General features: G+C 43.8%; 2 protein-coding genes across 2 annotated transcripts; both read right to left on the reverse strand.

The window, feature by feature from the left end:
* Positions 1–1,510: 1,510 nt before the first annotated feature.
* MRPL50 (mitochondrial ribosomal protein L50) lies at positions 1,511–3,413 on the reverse strand. The gene is made up of 2 exons (XM_080362333.1): positions 3,312–3,413; positions 1,511–2,035 (listed from the first exon to the last, which is right to left on the reverse strand). The coding sequence occupies exons 1-2, from the start codon at positions 3,389–3,391 to the stop codon at positions 1,645–1,647; spliced, it is 471 nt and encodes a 156-aa protein (XP_080218459.1). The 5' UTR covers positions 3,392–3,413; the 3' UTR covers positions 1,511–1,644.
* Positions 3,414–6,300: 2,887 nt separating this feature from the next.
* On the reverse strand, positions 6,301–9,440 carry ALDOB (aldolase, fructose-bisphosphate B; the record flags this gene model as incomplete). The annotated part of the gene is made up of 8 exons (XM_080362402.1): positions 6,301–6,396; positions 6,616–6,815; positions 6,977–7,151; positions 7,657–7,740; positions 7,963–8,123; positions 8,282–8,336; positions 8,846–9,057; positions 9,329–9,440. The coding sequence occupies 8 exons, from the start codon at positions 9,438–9,440 to the stop codon at positions 6,301–6,303; spliced, it is 1,095 nt and encodes a 364-aa protein (XP_080218528.1).
* Between the last annotated feature and the right edge of the window lie 10,521 nt (positions 9,441–19,961).

The raw sequence follows: 19,961 nt of genomic DNA on the forward strand, positions 1-19,961 counted from the left end.
CCAGGAGAGGTTGCAGTCCTCTCTGCAGAGAGATGCAGATCCACAGGGCTGTGCGTGCTTGTTTGCAGGTGCCTAAGTTCTGGATGCCTGGTTAGATTAAGCTACACCTGCCACACACATTCGCCACATTTCCTCTTGGCTGGCTCTCTGTGTTTGATTTCTAGTACCCTCAGCCTTTTCCAGTTGACAGATACACCCCTACACAGGGAGTCTAAACTTAACATTTGCTGTTTCCAGGTACCTTGCCATTCAGGAACAGTGTGTGTTCACCTCCTGGAATCTGTGACCCAATGAAAAATCAGTCTTCAGGTAGTCTTCTTGGATTTTTGGGTTGGTTTTTTTGGTGGTTCCTCCTCTGAGGTGTATCGTTCTCCATGTTCTGCGTACAGTGAGTTTAGGCAGCTAACAGCGGCTTCTGTAGTCCAATGTTACAACTGTGTAAAAGAAACGTTGCAGTTGGATCGTCTCTTAAAACGGATGTATGGCCCTTGGGCTGCGAGCAGTTTCACGCACTTGAGCTGTGAACCTGCCCTGTGTAATGTGACTGGCAGCAGTGTCTGACCCGCTGCTCAGGGTGTCACCCAATTAGATGGCCAGGGTTCAGCAGACTGAGGGGTATTTCTGGATCATTCCCAGAAACATCACACATACAGCATCTAACCTCACTCTAAATAACCTGCTTTGTAGAAAACATGCACAAAGTACCATACATTTCTCAGACTATTGCATTTATTTTCTTGTCCTCCTGACCTTGCCTCCTCTGATTAAAAGCAAACCTACATCATCAATTACAGGGGAAGAAAAATGACATCTGTCTATTACATATTTTTCCATAGCTACAGAAAAATTAACAAGTAATAAAAAATAATAGCTATTAGAAGGACCAACAGAACTTCTAGAAGGGTCCTTTGACAGACATGCAAGAATTCTACAAGCTGCCTTGATGGCAGCTTTTTTTTATAGGGCTGCTGGAGAATTCACCACTACTGAGTTAAGAGATTTCAGAATTCCACGAGCTACTATCTTCATGTAGCATTTTTAAGTAGTACACATGGGTTTATTTTAAGATTGCACCTGTGATGGCTTTTAAAAATCTTTTTGCTGACAGGGTCTTATTTTCAATCTCGTGGGGAAAAAAAAAATAATAATAACAATAATAATAATAATTTTAAAAAAAATAAAAAAGCTGGCTTACTTCCCCCCTTCCCAGGTGTTTGCTGCCCACCACAGTCTTCCTGGCTGAGTTGGACAGAGCACCTGCCGCAGCCAAACCACACTGGCAAAAGTGCGTTACACAGTTCAGAACCAAAGACAAGCAGCTTATGAGGTGCGGGCAAGAAAGTGGGGAGTTGGTCCCCTCTGTTTATCCCCACTGGATCCCATAACCACTGGGCAGCATGGTAACTGCGAGACAGCATCTGTTAGTACCATTACTGACTGCACTGCAATATCGTCTCACAAGGAGAACTTCTGCTCCTTTTTTCCGTATATAATAAACAGAAACAATGAAAACCAAGGACAACTAAATGAACTTTTATTAGCGATATTAATGCATTTAGTTGCTACCACATTGAAAGGGCTCTACTGCTCTGCAGCCCTGCCTTAGGAACACCGGCACAACAAAGCAACGCTTTGTGGTGTGACTCACTGCTTCCAGACAATCTTAAGGTTTGGGGGCAGCTCTGAGGCGCACAGTTCATCAAACTTGGACGCATCCTTGACAGGTGTGCTATAGAAATTCAAGACATCCTCGGCAGTGCACATCAGGTGGAGCTGTGAATTTGGGACAGCGTGACCAAGCTCTGCTGCCAGTTGAGCCAGGAGGCGATACTTTAACTTGTTTTCGTTGAGGGGTGTTTGCTGCCAATTATCCGGAAGGGAGGGTCCAAAAACCTCCTTGACGTGAGACTCAAGGTAGCTCTGTATATCTTCTGGAGGATGATACTTTCTGCTGCGTGGTGGGGGACAGATCGGGCTGGGTTCACTTTTCTCTTGAAGAATTATTTTGTCTGCTGCAACTTCTTTCTCCTCCTTCCTGTTGACACCACACAGAAGTATTTTCAGATTCAGGGCTACTTAAGACTGAGTCAAAGCATGTTTCTGCTGGGCTCAACCTAGCTATAGAGAGTTTATACATCCCATAGACACAGCAGGTTCACAAGCAGGTTCATTTCACATGTATGAACAAAACCACACAGGCCAGACATTGAGTTTTTCCCCAAATGCTGCTCCCCACATCAGCTGCCTCTACATGGCAATCACCTGCCTAGCTTATTTTATTGGTCTGAGTGTAAACAGAATTTTAACCAGATTAATGGCTTATTTTCCCAGTCATAGTTCTATTTTCTAACCTGCTGTGAAAAAAAAAATAACAGAAAATAACCACTACTGTAGAAAAAAAGAAGTGCCCACAGATTATCAAGCACTGGAACAGACTGCCCAGGGAAGTGGTAGAGTCACCATCCCTGGAGGTGTTTAAAAGGTGTTTAGATGAGGTTCTTAGGGACATGAAGGAGGTTGGTTAGTAGATGGAGAGGTTCTGCTTCCTCTCTACTCTGCCCTGGTGAGACCACATCTGGAATATTGTGTCCAGTTCTGGGCCCCTCAGTTCCAGAAGGACAGGGAACTGCTGGAGAGGGTCCAGCACAGGGCAACAAAGATGATTAAGGGAGTGGAGCATCTCCCGTGTGAGGAAAGGCTGAGGCCGCTGGGGCTCTTTAGCTTGGAGAAGAGGAGATTGAGGGGTGACCTCATTAATGTTTACAAATATATAAAGGCGGAGTGTCAGGAGGATGGAGCCAGGCTCTTCTTGGTGACAAACAATTATACGACAAGGGGCAATGGCTACACACTAGAACACAGGAGGTTCCACGTAGATATGAGAAGAAACTTCTTCACAGTGAGGGTGACAGCGCCTGGAACAGGCTGCCCAGGGGGGTTGTGGAGTCTCCTCTGCAGACATTCCAACCCGCCTGGACACCTTCCTGTGTAACCTCATCTGGGTGTTCCTGCTCCATGGGGGGATTGGACTGAATGAGCTTTTGAGGGCCCTTCCAGTCCCTGACACTGTGATTCTGTGAGTCTATAATTTAGCGCTAGAGTTAGGTTATGGTTGGACCCGATGATCCTGAGGGTCTCTCCCAACCGTAACGATTCTCTGACTCCATGAATGATCATCCGCTCTCCCGCCAGCCGCACAGCACGGTCCCCAGCGGGGGACACGGCGACACCCGCGGGCCCGCCTGCCGCCGAAAGCCTCCCGCCGAAACACACCGTGGCCGCCGGCCGCACCCCCCGTTCTCCGCCGTTACCTGCGGCCGCCCCAGAACGCCCTTCGCGCCGGGACACCGAGGCCCGCCCGCCGGCCCAGCGCCCGCAGCGCCGCCGCCATGCTCCGCGGCTCTCCCGCCGCTTCCGGCAGTCACCGGGGAGTGACGTATTTCCGCCCCTGCCCGCAGTGCCTCACGGGAGCTGCAGTCCCAGCGCGCGGGCTGAGGAGCCGGGCGGCGCTTCCCGCTCGTCAGGGCCCGTGCGGGCGGACCGTGTGTCACTGAAACAACACCAGGCAGGGACACGTGTCGTCACCCTCTGCGACGCTGCGACCGCGCTGTGGTTTTGATGCCCCAAAAAAACCCCACCCTCTTGGCAGCGATCTCTGGAGGTTTTCACGCCGTGTTTTGGGTGCTGCCAGGCGGCCCGTCTTCACAGGGAGTTTGTTCTATAGGCCGCGTTTCTGATCTGGGCACACGATTATATGAGAATATCACTTTTCCTGTTCTTCAAAAGGATGTTCGTTTTTTAAAAGCAAGAAATAACGCTTCATCTGTACGCTGCCTTGCTTTGATTCACCTTTGTACAGCCAGAAGACATCTTTTTGCTCCAGTCACACAGCCACCAGCTCCGTCAGGCACAGCGTGTGTGACACGTGTCCAGCAAGGCAGCAGGAGTCATCTAGCAAAGCTACAGCCTCAGTTTTATGAAGTATGAGAGGGTTTATTTTTGAAATAAATCACTTACACTTTTTCTATGGATAAACAACGTTTAATCCATTTCCTTGTGTTCCGTAAAAACGTGTTCATTAGAACATAAGCAAAACAGCGCTGGGTGCGCGGGGGATTCACTCCGCCCAACACGCGCACTTTTAACAATAAGAAGTGTGCTTAAATACAGTATGGTATTACATATTCATAATGACCCCAGAAACACCTATACATATTCATGACCTTTCCCGCTTTTTATTAAAATGAGTCTCAGATAAACATTTACATATTCCCCTCCTTGACCCTCCCCTGTTGCGCCTGCGCAGTGTCACTTGGTGAATTTGAGGAAGGGTCTTTAGGGGTCTTTGGATGAAGGCTCCTTCAGCTTCGTCACAGTGGACTTTTTACCTTTGCCCCATTAGGAGGAACTGGCTGGAACCCAAGCTACCAAACCGACTGAAACCAGACTGGCACCCCCTTTTTGCTGTAAATCTTGGCTATCTTGTCTCCTCAAGGTTGCAGCTGGTGCTGTAAAACTTCTTATCTCGGCATTTAATGAAGTCCTGATTTTTTTAGCACAATTAGTTACATACAGCTCTAAACTAGATATTAATAATGTGGTTTAAAATGTTAGCTTGTTAGTAGGCCCTTATTATATAGTTGCTTAACCTTTAAAGTGTTAGTTCCCTCTATCAATATAACTTCCTAAACAAGTTTCATAACTTTTTACATAGAACTTAACCACCTTTTCCTTTTCCAAGTTCAGAGTCCATGCCTCATTTGGTTATACCTGTAAACATTAAACATCTTAGCACGAATCACAACTGCATTTTTCACAATTTTGCTAGGGTTGGGTAAACATTGTTTTACACTCTCAATTTTAAGAGAAGCAATCTGCATATATCGTTAGGATGCTTCTCATCGGGAGCAGAGGTTTATTTGATCTGAGGTGCATGGAGACCTACAGGACCAAAACCAAACTACAGAAGAGGTGTTGTCCCTAACTCCAAGATGGACCTCTGAAGTGTTTTTGGGCAAGTCACTTGCTCTAGGTTCATGGTTGAGGTCAGGACATGGTCAGTTATGCAGTGATTGGATCCGTGTAAAGGAGTTTGGCTATTTACTGCCTCTGTGAAAGAGTGGTTACTAACGTGAGGAACACAAGGAGGTTACAGGCCAGTGACTTTCTGTTTTCCCTTTCCTTGCTGGCAGGAGCTCCGTCTGTGTGCATTTGGTCTCAGGTGTTCCTGAAGCAAAGGGGTGGGTGTCTGCTGGCTTGCAGTCTTTGCTGGTTGGTGGGCTGCTCCAAGGTGTCACAAGTTGAATGGTGTAGCCTGTTGCTGGGCAAATGTTTTTGTATAACCTCAGGTCTGCTGTTTCTGACACTTGTGCATTTTTTTAAATAATAACTGTCTAATTGTGCTTTAGGTAACAAAGCTTATGTCTCTAACAGGTACGTTGCAACACACCACAGGTCAAACTGGGCCAAGTTGCCTCCCTGCATATTTTATGTTAATTGTTGTGGAAAACACCACTGTAAAAGTACTTTGGAAAAACAGTCATTGCACAGCACTGACTCAACATGTGCAACCCTAACTTAGCCTCATCACAACAACCATGATCCTCCAGAAGCACAAGAAGCTTCTGAAGGTAGTTATTTATATGTACGCTGCTCACCATATGCATCTCTCAAATTTTCTCAGTGTCTGTCAGACTTCAGTCAGCAGGATTAATGTCTCCAGCTGAATCACTACTGGATTACTTCCCTTTCATCTCCTCAGGGTTTCACAAACTTGCCAGTAGTAGCACTTTGTGACTTAACCTTTGTACAGGCTACTGAAAACCACAGACGTGTGAAAAAAGACTGTAAAGTTTACACACAGTAAGGAATTGTGAGTCAGAGATTAGTTTTCAATTACTGTTTTATTCCCATGATTGAAGACACAGTCAGGATTTTGTAATTCATTATTTTGGCTGCAGAATGTGGTAATGGGCAAGGGAATGTATTTTAATTGCTAGGGAACTACTTAATCTGCCTTCTATTTTGAGGATTAAATTTAAAGCAGAGGGAGTGCAGGTTTGTGATTCATTGGCTGCTGTTGTTTGTTGCACAGAAAGAATTATTCTTCCTTGGAACGGGTAGATGAAACAGGAATATCCCCTTGGTAAATTGTGGTAGCGAAGGGTGTAGAGGAAGCTAATCCATTTTATCCCCAGTTTTGTTTAGGATAAGGGAAATTAGTTTTCTTTGCTTTCCTTTCATTTCTGAACATCTTCGACCTTGTGAAGAGGGACAGGATGAAGGAAGGTTCCTGCACATTCAGTAGGTGTAGCTGGCAGTGAAAAGTGACTGCGTGGCAGCTGTGTCAGTCTTCCCAGACACAACATACTGTCCTCTGCAAGCCAAACTGTTAATCTGAAAAAGAAACAAAAAGAAGGGGACAACAGTTAGCTTGGAGTAAGAAAGGCAGATGTAGAAAGACAGCACAAGTAACCAAGCAAGGCAAAAAGAGTAGCACCCCCAGTGAACATCAAGCACCAGGAGATGTGGGAACAAGAGGAACCTTAGGAAGGAGACAACTTGTCTCACTTCAAGGTAAGCAGCTCCTCTCTGCACTGGGGGGAAGGCTTGTACCTGTGCCCGCTTGCGGAAGGCCTCCTGTGCAGCCTTCTTGTTCTCACTTTTGCCCACCCATGCTGCCAGGGCAGAGGCTTGCAGGGCTCTTCCGTATGAAAAGGTCAGTTTCCAAGGCTTAGGCAGAGGGGACTGATTCATGGCGTTCAGGTTGACAGAAGCCTCCTCTTCACTCTGACCTCCAGACAGGAAGCAGATTCCTGTAAGAAAGAGGTTTTGAGGCTTAGAAACAGAGTGCTCCAGCCACCACAGTCCCTGACATTTATGTGCCAGAGGAGCAAGTGTGTCAAAGACAGCAAGAGTGACAAAGCCAGCAAGAGTGACAGCATGAATGGATACGTAGGAATGAACTGGGAATCACCAGGAACAGCAGCAGGAACGGTGCGGAGAAGAGTCGTGACAGTTGCTACAGCCACATCCTGCGGGGTGTACTTCTTGGTGCAGGAATGCCCAGCTGTCACCATATTGGGTTTCAGCAGTGTCCCTTCCAGGTACACATGATGATCATTCAAAGCCTTGTAGACAGCAGCCAGAACCTGGAAACAGGAAGATTGAATACAGACCTCTGCTTAAATTTTCACCTCAACTTCCTGTGGAAAGCCAGTTCATTCCTTAGGAGTGTAAGAAGAATTGAATATTTGAACTTTGAAGAAAAGAAATTGAACTTTGCTTTCTCATGAAACTTATGACAGATTGCAGCCTTGGAGACACCACTGCTTTTGAGATGACTGGGATACCACTCTTCCTATTTATTGGATTTGTCCCTGCAAACTGAGGTGCTGAAAGAAGGGTGGTTTTGCTCTCAATCCGTCTTTTTGAGATTCAGAATGCTTATAATGGCAGTTTTAGTGGAAATCCAAAAGCATGGATTCTACTCTTGTGTTTCCTATTTTCTCATTATTTGACTGTGAGCAACTAGTTTTTGTGATCCAGTTATGAAGTACCTTTTTGGTCAAAAGTCTTTTGATATCTGTGAACACAAAGTCCGCATAGATTAGCTACTGATTTGAGAAGGGGAGGAGAGGAGCAGGAATCTCTTACCTTTTCTGTGACATACTGGCAGTGCTGGAGATCATGATCTCCATCAGGCAAGATCTCTGGCTCCACAATGGGCACCAAGCCATTCTAAGAAAAGAAAAACAGAGGAGATTTTGGGAATGTGGAAGAAAAATTGTCCTTGTTTTCTACCCTGACTTTGTTGGTACTCCTCCTTTTGATGCTGCCCTCCTTCCTTGTCTTTCCCAAAATCCTCGCAAAGATCCGCTTTTCAAGTTACCTAGAATGTTATCACAGGGAACAGCGATAGGGGCAACAGCACCTCAGGAGAGATAACTGGAGGTTACATACCTGCTGGCAGATGCTGGCATAGCGTGCCAATGTGTTGGCATTCTCTTGGATGGCGAGTTGAGAGGGTGTTGTGCTGGTGATTTTCAGCACTGCACGCCACTTGCCAAAGTCAGCACCATCTTTTTTGTACTGGGCACACCGCTCAGCCAGTCCATCCAGCCCTACAGATGAAAGAACATTCCTTCACTGAGAGCAGTTCGTCAGGACATATGTCTGAAAAGTTTAATGACATCAGCCAAGGCTGTGACTCAGGTGAGTCACCCCATGGCTTTTGCTGCACCAGTCATAGCTTAAGCTCCTTAGATCTCTTTTTCCATACCTTGGATGGTGGTTTCTCCATTGGTTCCTGCCAGGGGTGCTGTGCCTTTATCCAGCTGTGGAGATCAGAAAAACAGGAAGGGTTATAGAGAGTTGGAAGTCAGTCTAATCGTTATCTTTTTACACATGGCTACTCTGTGGGCTCTAAGTGAAGTATGGGCTGATCGTGCTAAGGGTGCAAAGGAGGGAAATGCTGGAGCGAAGGGGAAGAAAAGGAGTGAACTGAGTAAGAGGAGGGGACAATGTGTCAATGGCTGCAGGCTGGAGACCTCTGTCAGATGCAGAAAGGACTGGATTTAGGTTACTGCATAGAGGGATTTAATTGCTGTAAATAGTGAGGAGATGGGAGTTGGTAGATGAAAAGGTCCTGCATCAAAAGCAAATGTGCCCCTGGTTAGTTGTACAAAAGCAAAGTGGCAGAGATACTCTAGTCATTTTAAAACTAAGCACAATAAAAGAAAAAAATAATGTTTGGCAGGAGAGTATGCAGCCCCATATATATTATAATTTTCACTAGAAATGGCATTTGTACTATGCTGCCAGACAGACATGTACAGATATTCACCTTTATTCCCACCACAATGCCTTTTTCTTTGATGAGCGCTGGAAATGGCTTTCCACTGCTGTCTTTTTGATAGAGAGTCTCATGGAAGAGGATCACTCCCCCAATGCTCTGGTTGATGGAAGCATCTGAAGAGAAGAGAATCTCTCGAAAAGCCCGGCGATTCTCCTCTGTGTTCTCCACATTGATCCTCTGCAGCCTGTTCCCCATGGTACCTAGCAAGGTAAGCAAAGAGAGTTGTGAGGCTTGGCTGACCTCCTGGTCCCAGCAGGTAGTAATGAACTGGCCCTTCAGTTCAGAGCTTCCCTTCTCAAGCCGGAGTTTGTTAGCTTTTGTTGCTATAGTCGTGGACCTGCCTAGCCCAGTTGTTCCTGTTCAGTCAACAATTTTTAAGTGTTTTTAATTTACTCCACTGATTTCAAATGTGAAGAAAACTTAAGAGAAGAAGTTTTGGGTACTTTTAATTGATTGATATCCAGAACTCACCCACTGATTCATCTGCAGCTAAGATCCCCTTTCCCGAAGCCACAATCCGCTGAGCAATGTCTGAAAGAGCTTTCTTCTGCTCTGGAGACAGTGCTGGGAACTGGTGGGTCATGTTGACTTATCTGTGGAAGAGAATTACTGTTACAAGCTGGGGGAGACTGTATACATGAACTGTGAACCAGAAACACCACTTGGGTACTTCTATCGGACGACACACATTGCTTGCCTGGTCCGTGTTATCATAGGTGCGTGCCCAGACATGCTTTCGAGTTCATCTTGGCTTACTGGGTTGGCATAACTAGAGGAGAAAAATGCAAGAGCTACATCGTAACACCACAACCAAAGTGGGAAACACTGCGTTTTATGTGAATTTGCTCAGAGACTAAAGGAAGGTCAGTCTGTCATAAAAATGTCTACCAAGCTAACAGGTATGCTGATTGCAGACTCTGCAAACTTCTTTGCAAAGCACTTAGAACTTTTTGGTACCAGTCAGAAGAATGCAATTACTACATTGCTTGCCTTTACACATTTCCTAACAATGCCCCTCTATCATCCCTGGCCTGCGTTGCCAGTGTTTGTCCAGTTACTTTTCTATCCCTCCTGCCTTGCTTTCCAATACTCTCACAGTATCACAGTATCACAGTATGTTTTGGGATTGGAAGGGACCTCAAAAGATCATCTAGTCCAATCCCCCAATCTCCTCACAGCTGCTTTGAGAACTGTAGCACATTGCTTAGTCTATGTAAGACCTGAGGGTTAAGAAGGTTTCACCACCCATTTCTGTCCTTTCAGCTGCGGTAGAAGCTGCAGATACCCAGCACCTGAAATCCAGGTTCTGTCTTATGACAGAATGCTTGATCTTATTAAAGTTTTGATTATATGGCATGAAATTACAGTTTCTCAGATCATCTGAATAGTCCAAGTTACGACCCTATGTGTATAAGCCTGTGAACCTAAGACATAAAGACTCTCTTCCATTTATCACACACTGTAGCTAAAGCAACACCCATGTTTTTATCAGCAGGTGGCAAATCCATTACTTGAATCATTAAGAACAACACAAAAGATCTCCAGTAACAAGTGTTCCTTCAGAGGGACAGGCCTCTGTGCAGCATCTGCATTTTCAAGTCTCAAACTCAGCCTTAGAGAAGATTGAGAACATGCCATTCCTCATTGCACCATGTGTCAGAGATAACCAGCAAATACATCTCCTCGTGTAAGCATATGTGCAGCCAAATCCTCTGCCCTCTTTCCCTGCACACAGATATTACGTTGCCAGGGAATCCTTGTCTTGACCTCCGCGCTGAAGGGTGTAATGGCGAGAAAATTATGAGTCTGGCTGCTACTCATGATAGGATAACACAGTTCTGTGCACCATGCACATGGTGCCAAAATTTTCTGGCAACAGTGACACCTCGGAACTGTGACAGCTATAAATCCGTGTCTCTGATTTAGAGTTGAAGGTACTTTGGTATTGGTAACGTTATTGTGCAAGATTCAAATGGCGTTGTCTGCCAGTACAGACCAGTCAAGTGCAGTGTCCAGATGTCTGCTTCACCTTTTTGTGAATTGCTTAAGACTAGAATTCGTCCTATGCAACTTATCAACAATGAGTCATTCTAGGTTAACAGACAATTTGAAGGAGAGTATGATGCATCAAAGGAAAGAGGGTTCCCTCCTTTTCCAAGCACTGAAATCCATTCCTGTGGTCCTGCAGAAGCAGGCTTTGCTGAACAGCTCTCTCTGGATGAAAGGCTGTGGCCAGAGCTCTGGGAAGCATCCTTCTACTGTGGTGACCACAACTCCATCACTCTCAGCTCTTATCCTATTTGGCCTACCTAAAGAAACATGAAGAACTGCGGTGTATGCCACATAGCTAATTGAGTTCACTTGTTAGCCTCCTTATCCCTCACTGGCTTTCTGTGTCTGATATGTCTCTAAGAAATAGAAAGCTGGCTTGTTATTATGATCACTGTAATAATAGCTTGTGTTGTCAGCACTTCACTCAAAGCCACAGCACTGTTAAATAGTTATGCAAAATGATGAGGAATCACTCCAGTAGTTCACAGCCTCTGTGGAAAAGACTAGAAAATTGTGATCTGGCAAGAATATGATCTTGTTCAAGGTCAAAGCTAATGAATTGCTAAATCAGTAATGGGATTTCAGAGTTCAGTTTAGAGGTATGCTACAGCACGAGTAGGCACATCCAGATAATCTTTAATCCAGCTAGCTGAATTACAAGATCAGTCACTCTGGTTATGCTATTAAGGGTATACTTTCTCTCCAGCAATGCAATAAGCAATGAGACTAATGTCTGCTATGTCTTCCTTGTTTCCAGTGTTTGCATAAAGATAACAAAAAGACAGTTATCACTCAAAAACAGCTTGCAAAGCAAGTTGCCATAATACAGAGATACGAGTTTTCAGAGGATAATGCTGGTCCAAGTGAGTGCTCTCAGAAACTGAAACAATACAGTGTAGTTCCACAATGATGAATTGGAAGACAGCAGATTAGTTCCAGTTACATGCGAGTATCTCATTGAGTGTGAAGGAGTAGGTACAGATTTGCCAAAAGGCTCCGCAAAATGGTCTGTAAGGCCATGGTGAGTGGTTCCCAGCTACTCTACTGCGCTACAAGGATGAATAAAATGCACAGTGTTTCTAAGTGAAATGGTGAAGAAATGAGTGCAGTTGTAAAGCTAATGCTAACTCTAAGGTCCAGAATGTTCAATGACCTTTGATTTAGGACTTTGTTTTCCTGTGATTCTTTCATGAGGAACATAATCTCCAAGGATCTTCCTCGTTGGATTCATAAAGGATATCTCTGCTGTAAAGTACTGCTCTGAGCATTTAAAGTGGAGTTGGAAATCTTAGACTTCAGTAACAATTCTTTACAGCTGCCTTGTAAATAGTAAGCTCTCAGCACATCCACAGAAACATTAAAGCCCCGCCTTGAACAGCTGGATGTGTCACCTCACAGGTCCTGAGGAAAAACAGTTGTGCCCAGGCTGCCAAAGCTGCACAGCTCATTTCATTCTTCCAAGAGTGAAACCATATTATTCAGCTTTAGTTGTTTAATTTGACAACTTTTCCAGGCAGGAAAAAGCTCAAAGGAACTGTGTTCTCAGTAACAGTATCTAGGAGCTGTCCCACCACTAAAATTTGTCAGTAAGTTTTATTTTTATTTACCTATCTTGGGCTGTGGGCTACTACCATGGTGTCACAAGCTCAAGTGATTTCACATTGATTTGACATTGTATGAATACACGTATTCTCTTTGTGGTAACTGCTTACGTAATATTTTTCTTTAAAGCAGAAGAAAAACCAAAATAATAAAACAGCACAGAATGCACAAAACCCCCAGTTTGATGGCTTTCTTGAGTGTCGGGCTTCAGCAGCTCCTTAGGCAAACAAAGTTCTCAGTTCTGCCCCCAGCCTGTGACCAGCAGAAGGTGGCAGTAGGGAGAAAAGGGACAGCATAGTTGTTAAAAGTGAATATTGTACTGCTGGAGTCTCAATTTTTCTCAGCTATCATAATGGAAGACTGCAGGGGAAATATCTTCATGGATATCAGCACAGGCACTGCATCCTGTTAACAGAGAGAGGGCAGAGGCAAGAGAAATAGTAGAAGGAACAAACTGTTACATTCCCCTTCAGGTCATCGTAGAAACATTAACACTTCATTGGCATCTTCTATTTCCAACTGCTTTAAAGTGACTGGCATCTTGTAATCTTACAGAAAATCTCACTTGAGTCATGGGTTGCAGACAGGAAAATATTGGATTAGAATCTGTAAGTTTTTCTCTTGGGTCTTTTCACTGTCTTCTTTTATAAAATTGGTTCACAAAGTTCAGGACTGAACTATCAAAATACAGTTTGTAACCAATGCGTGTAGCTTTTCCTGTTCAGTTACTAGTAAACAGCCCTTCAACATCATCTCTGACAGCAATACAAACCACACGTGCATGTTGTTGCACTGTACACACAAAATACTCTGCTTCTGAAGGGCAGGATTTGAAGAAGCAAAAGTTGAATATATCAACATATAAATACAGTTGATAGGAAAAATGAAATGTATAAAAAAAAATTAGCCTGTCACATGTAGGCACGGTGTTAACTTGACTGGATTTAGTCCTCATTTACGCTTGTGTGCTTAGGAGGTACCATCACATAATGAGCTATGCACCTTATATTCTCATTACAGTGGATAAATCTAGTTATTTGCCTCACTTATCTCTGGAACTTCATTAAAAAGCTCTTTCTAAGTAAGTTTGGTTACCTGGATATTGGGCAAACTAATAGGTATGAACGGCTGGGCAAGCCTGGCCCCATCCTGCTGACCGAGCACATTCTTATCTAGCCTGCAGATGACACGAGCTGGCAGGACTAGTTGATATGCTTGATTGCTGGGCAGCCATCCAGAGGAGCCTGGAGCAGGGGTGGGAAGAGACCAACAGGAGCACCACCAAGTTCAGCCAGGACAAATGCCCAGCCATTGCCTGAGGGGCAGAACCCTGGCAGTGATCCCACCAGGGCTAGTGGAACAAGGGAGCAGCTCTTTAGAGAAGGCCCAGGGCTCTGTCAGGCAGCAAGGTGAACAGCAGCATTCTGCATGAGCAGGGGTCCAGCTCAGAGAGCCAGGGCAGGCCAGGGACTGCTCAGCACTCTTTAGATCACATCTGGGTACTGCATCCAGTGCTGGGCCCCTGCAGTACAGGAAAGACAAATGAGTTCAGCAGATGCCACTGAGAAGGTCAGGGGCTGAAGCACTTGCTCTGCAAGGAGAAGGCTGCACAGGTGGGTCAAGTTCAGGTTCCAGCAGAGATGGCTTCAGGGCGACCTCTCAGCAACCTCCACTACCTACAGAGTGGTGACTGAAGAAGCAGAGCCAGGCTCTTCAGAGTGGCATGTGATGGGAGAGCGAGAGACAACAGGCATAAGCTGAAACTAGAGAAATTCGGACTGGATACAAAGAGTGTTTTTTCCGTTGGAAAAGCCAAGCAATGGAGCAGCTTAACAGAGGGGCCATGGTGTCTCTATACTTGGAGGTTGTTAAGACCCACCTGAATAAAGCTGTGAGCAGACTGGTTTGACCTTGTGTCTAACCCTGCTTTGAGCAGGGGGTTGGGACCTCCTAATGTCCCTTTCAGCCTGAATTACCCTGTGACTCTGTGTGAGTCCTTGCTGTAGGGAGTTGAAGTGGAAGCGGTGCCTCCTGTGTTTATGAAAGAGCTCTGAGGGAAGGACAGGATGTTTCTCTCTTCATCTTTGCAGTGAGAGTGAAGGTTTTAGTATAGTAAAACTTTTCATTTCTGGGTTTGAGAAAGTGCCAAGGGTATAGGACAAAAAGAAATACTGAGACTTCTGTCAGCTAGAAAAAGCAGATGGTTTTGATTGACATACTAATTTCACCATCTCGATAGGTCCTTTGGGACATACATAATGGTATATTGCCTGGTTGGTTTTCACCCTCTATTATGATGGTGGGTATGAGGGGTTTTTTGCCTTTTCATGTTCTCTCTAGGGACCTTGCTTCAACATCCTGTCCCAAGTGGATGGGAGTATGTGGCAACTCCAGGTCCCTGTCCTGGTTCCCACATTAGCCTCAGACATATAGTCAAGCCCTCATCAAATATACCCACATTTCATCTCTCTGTAATATGAAAGGAGGTTATGTACTCAGGGACCTGGCCTCTGCAGTCAGTGCAAACCACTCCTGGAGCACTCACAATGGCTTAGAGATGGCGGAGGTGGAAACTGGTTTCTTGGGAGTAAATGTGGTCGTTAGGGTGAAGCTGCCTCTCTCTCAGGGCTGGGCTCTTCTCCGAGAAGAAAAAAAAATGCTGTCAGACTTGCATGAGAATTCAAGTCTTAAAATGCCAGCAGGGGAAGCTGAGAGAAGCAGTAGTGAGTGTTTCAGGTGGGCTAAATAGTTTTGGGTGCCAGGCACATAGGATAGTTGAGACAGTGCAGAAGGATTGCAGACTTGGTGAGGATTTGAGTTTGTTGAGCTGTTTTCTGAAGCTGCATGTTCACAACATTAAAGGTTATAGCCTAATGCAAGAGCAGTTTTTAGTTTCCTGCATTACCTTACACCCTCCCTGCCAAAGAACCTTATCCATACTCCTGCACTAATAACTTCAGAAAAAGCTGCACAATGAACATACATAATTACACTTCTGTCAGCATTAGGGTTTGTCAGGACCAGCTGCATTTTTCGGTCATTCTTCTCCTTGTAAAACACAAATTTATATATCGTGCAAGCATAAACAAACACATAAAAAACAAAGCAGTAGAAAGCAATGCAGGTATGTTATTGGTCTAGTCCCCTTAGACTGAGGATTCACTTATTCCAGGATTTCTGAGTGACTACTCTAAGTTAGAAAGCCAGTGTTAGCAGCACAGGGGTCCCATTGGAGATCACTGCAGAATGGCTGAGTGCTTATTTCTTGCAAGCTGTTGGAAGGAGAAAACAAAACAAAACAAAACAAACAAAAAACTCCCCAAACCTACTTCAGATAAACACTTCATGTCTCAGCTGCTGATATACATTCCACCTTTACAGTTAGAATTTAAATTATTGCACTTACTTGCCAGTGGACAGTGCCTCTGCTGCTACGAGCTTCTGCTGAGGTGGTTACAGGTGAAGAGACCTGGTCCTTCTAACTTTTATAAAATTCTTGACTTTTTTTTTTTCCCTCTGGTCTTTCATTGTCCCTCCTCCCCAGGCTGGTTGGGGAGATGTCACTGCTCTGGAGCGGTCATTGGTTGTCAGACCACAACCACACACAACCAATGAAACCCAGCCTCGCTCCCAGTGACCCTCCCCCCTCCCCTCCCCTGTGTATATAACTTTCTGTTTAGAGTTAGACCTTCTGGAAGCTCATACTTAGGAAACGACCCAGTGAAGGAAGGAAACGTAGCAAACAGAATGCAGAAACAATGCAACAGATCGTTAATTGACATGAGTTATTATCATCTCACTGGCTTCCCAGGTGTTACTATGATTTTCCTCACTTGAAAATTTAGCACAGAAACATATTTTCTTTTTCCATTTAATATATGAAAAGGCAAAATGCAGTGCTACAGAATCAGGGTTAATGAAATTGCAAGTTCTGATTTCCTTTAATGCAGTGTATATGTGAGTATGATGGTTATCAGAAGAAATATGCCCACACTGAGATGCACAAATGCATTTTTCACTAAAATCCCAGTGAAACACCTACCCATATTACAATGACATACAAACTTCTCAGATGCTTAGCAAAATTTATCTGTGAAAAATACTAATGCTCTAAAATTAGTATAGTAGCATTCCAGTTGATATAGAAATCACAGTACAACTGTTCACCAAATGCAGGTAGATAGAGTTGGGTGTTTTTTTTCTCCCATACTGCAGGTCAGTATTCCTGGAGGGAAGTACAGCACAGGAACTGTTATGCAAACATCATACCCTCAGCAACAACACACTCTGTGACCTTGGACATTTGTATGTCTTTACCACAAAGACCCCGTGTTTGCCTGAAGAATGACGTAGTTTCTCTGTTTGCCTCACGTAGTGTTACCTTTAGCCTCTATATGGACATGGTGAGACCTCTGACTTATCCTCTTCCTGAGCAATGCCGTCTTCGTTAGGGCACTTCTCCCCGAGCCTCTCTTCTAGAGCTGCAAGCTCAGATCGGTGCCTGTAGGAAATCTAAACAACTGCAGTAGTGCTCCAACACAGTCAGCAGATAAACCTCTGAAAAAGCTGGGGGGTGAAGTCTAATTAAAAGCCTTGTGTTTGTGTTGTTTTGTTTTCTTTAATGTTTTCCTTCCAGATCTGTACATTTTTGCTGAAGAATGCTGTGGCACATAACATGGACATAAAGCGGTCCCTACATTACAGTGTTTGTTTTATATTCCATTTTGCCCATCCTAGCAGAAAGGTGAAGCCCAAAGGGTATTAAAAGATTATCCACCGCAAACAGAAGCATCTAGTATGGATTAAATATATTTTTAATGAAATATATGATCTAAGACTCTCTTGAGACCAAGAAGGTGTCATAGGCATGGTCTTCTTCAGGGCCACAGAAAAAATCAGAGTCTTGAGTCTAGTCATTCCCGGTTTGGTTAGAAGCTGTCACAGGTAGGAAAGTACTTGAAAGTCTGTCTTTTCCAGAGTCGTCTGTGATATAGCCTGACAGACTCTTAGAGAAAAGCTGGGGGAGTCTTCCTGGAAAAATAAAAATTGTCTGACATTTAGAAACCTCTTTAGATAATCCCCTGCATCCACCGTGCATTCTTAACTCTTTCTGAGTAATGACTATTATGTGCCCTTCTAGCCCTTCCACACCCATGTCCAGCACTTCAAGCACCAGGCTTACAGGTCCTAGCAGAGATTCTGGGGAGCAAGGAGAAAAAAAAAAAAGAAAAAAGGTGAATGGACATGGTGGTTAACTTCTTCACTTAATTTTGGAATGTGAGCCTTTTCAGACAAGAATATGGAATGAGCAGCCATGATATGTCAGTGTAAGGCTGAGTATTGTTAACATGCAGAACCATTATGCTGATCATGCTGTGAAGAACTTAGTAGCAGAGTGATATTAAAAGCACACTGGAAAAGAGTACGTACTTTCATCATCATAGGTATGTGACCATAGTTTGGGGATACTTATACCTTAAAAAATTGGATTACCAGTTGTGTATCATGTATGGGGAATAAGCTTGCATCATGAAGGAAATGCAATAAACTTGCATTTAACCAAGCAACTAACCTGCCCCATAAAAAAAAAAAAAAAATAAAATCAAATCATTACCTGCACTAATTATTCCATGGTAAAATAGGTATATTACCCAGGTAGTAAACCTGGTTCATCGAGTTAGTGCTTGAGCTCATAGTATTGCCAACTCTCTCAGTTTTTCAGTGACCCAACTAATTTTGGAATGATTTCTTTTTTGTTTAAGCCTTTTTCAGTGTAATGTGATGCAGCCATGGGGCTGTATCTAGCAAGAGGCTGCCTGCTGGTGTGACCTCCCTTGGTGGCAATGGCTGCATCGAGGTATTTCTTTGACAGAGATTGAATTTGTGGCCATGGACAGCATGACACTGATAATACAAGAAGAATGGGACACCTTTGGTGGATGTGGAGTGGAAGGAACACTGAAGCCACAGTGGAAGGTATGTTCAGAAGATAAGGATGCATGTCAGGCATCAGATTTGGGAGTTTCAGGAAAATGGGAAGCAGGAGGCAAAGAGGTGCAGTGGTCATGCAGATGAATGCGAAGTGTTACACATAACAACTTTATGACAAAGTGGCTCAGAAACAGATGCCCTTTTGTAGCATGCGCTGTTGTTTTTGTTGTCAGCCATCTTAGTGGTATGTGGAATTTGCCTTCTGCAGTTTGTTATGCTGGCCATGCGGGCAGGGTTTCCTGTGGGAGTCACTATCCTGAAGAAGCACCAGCTCTTCTCTACCTCTCTGGGGTTCCTCATGCCCCTCTGCCTCTGGCTTGGGAAGTGGGAAGTACTGCAAAGATCCCAGGATGAAGATGAGGTCAGGGAAAATAGAAAGGGAGGGCATTTGAGCTGAAGAAGAGGTACTCTCAGTTATTGATATTCCTAAAAATAATTTTATAGAATATTACCGTGATTAATGACCCACCTTTTTAGTGAAGAGAAAAATCTCTTAATAGAGGAAGTATTACTATTTTTTGAGAGTATGGGGTATGTGAGAGTTATTACTCAAATACACACCTAACTAAATACAGTGATTGAAATTCCTCTTCATGGATTATGGCTTTTTTATCTGTTAATGAGAAAGCTGATATAACAGTCTTGCAATATAAAAATAATTTAAACCTCTCCTTCAAACATCACTGCAAACAAGATGCATGAGTAGTAAGATAACTTAAATGTTAGTTGTTGTGCCTTTTATAGCATGGAAACAGAAAATGGTGATAAGCTATAAAAGAGATTGATATTGCTAAAACACAAGCATCTAGCATTTTCTCTCACAAGCATGGCACAGTGTAAGTGAATTTTGTAGTTGAATGGCTTGGAGTTTTTTGCTGATGTTGTCTTTTCCATCTGAAATTACCATACAATAGTTGACAGAAATATACATTCAAAAATTTTAAAGACCACTAAAAACTGTCTTTACAGGTGGCTTGAGTTATTATTAAGGTGTTAATCTGTGGTTTTGTTTTCCTGAGTTCGCCAATACAAGTACTGGATTTTCATAGTAGAAGTTAATTTAATTGCTGTCCTTGCTATATCCAACCTTGCTGTCAAAGGATCTCTCAGTTCTGTATTGAAGTTTTGAATAAAGTCTGTTGCTGGATGAAGTAGTTTAAAATCAATGGAAAGCCTGGTTTAAAGGCAATGGGTAAATATTTTAGAATTGCTTATGTTTCTTCAGGTTGATGATTGTGTTTTTTTCTGTGTGTTTCTAGCAGTATCATTCTGATAGGGGTTTTGCCTTACTTATTCATGACTAACTAGCATTTTAAATGCAAATAATAAGTAAATGTGAAGAGAGACAAACTGTAGTACATATGAAAAAGAAATAAATGGATGAAGCCATTTCAGAGATTACATGGTCACTAAGAGAAAAAGTAAAAGATTAAAGCTTCCCTCTGTACTTCAGTAAATT

This window comes from Nesoenas mayeri, assembly GCF_963082525.1.
Source record: "Nesoenas mayeri genome assembly, chromosome: Z".
In the NCBI taxonomy this organism is placed as follows: domain Eukaryota; kingdom Metazoa; phylum Chordata; class Aves; order Columbiformes; family Columbidae; genus Nesoenas; species Nesoenas mayeri.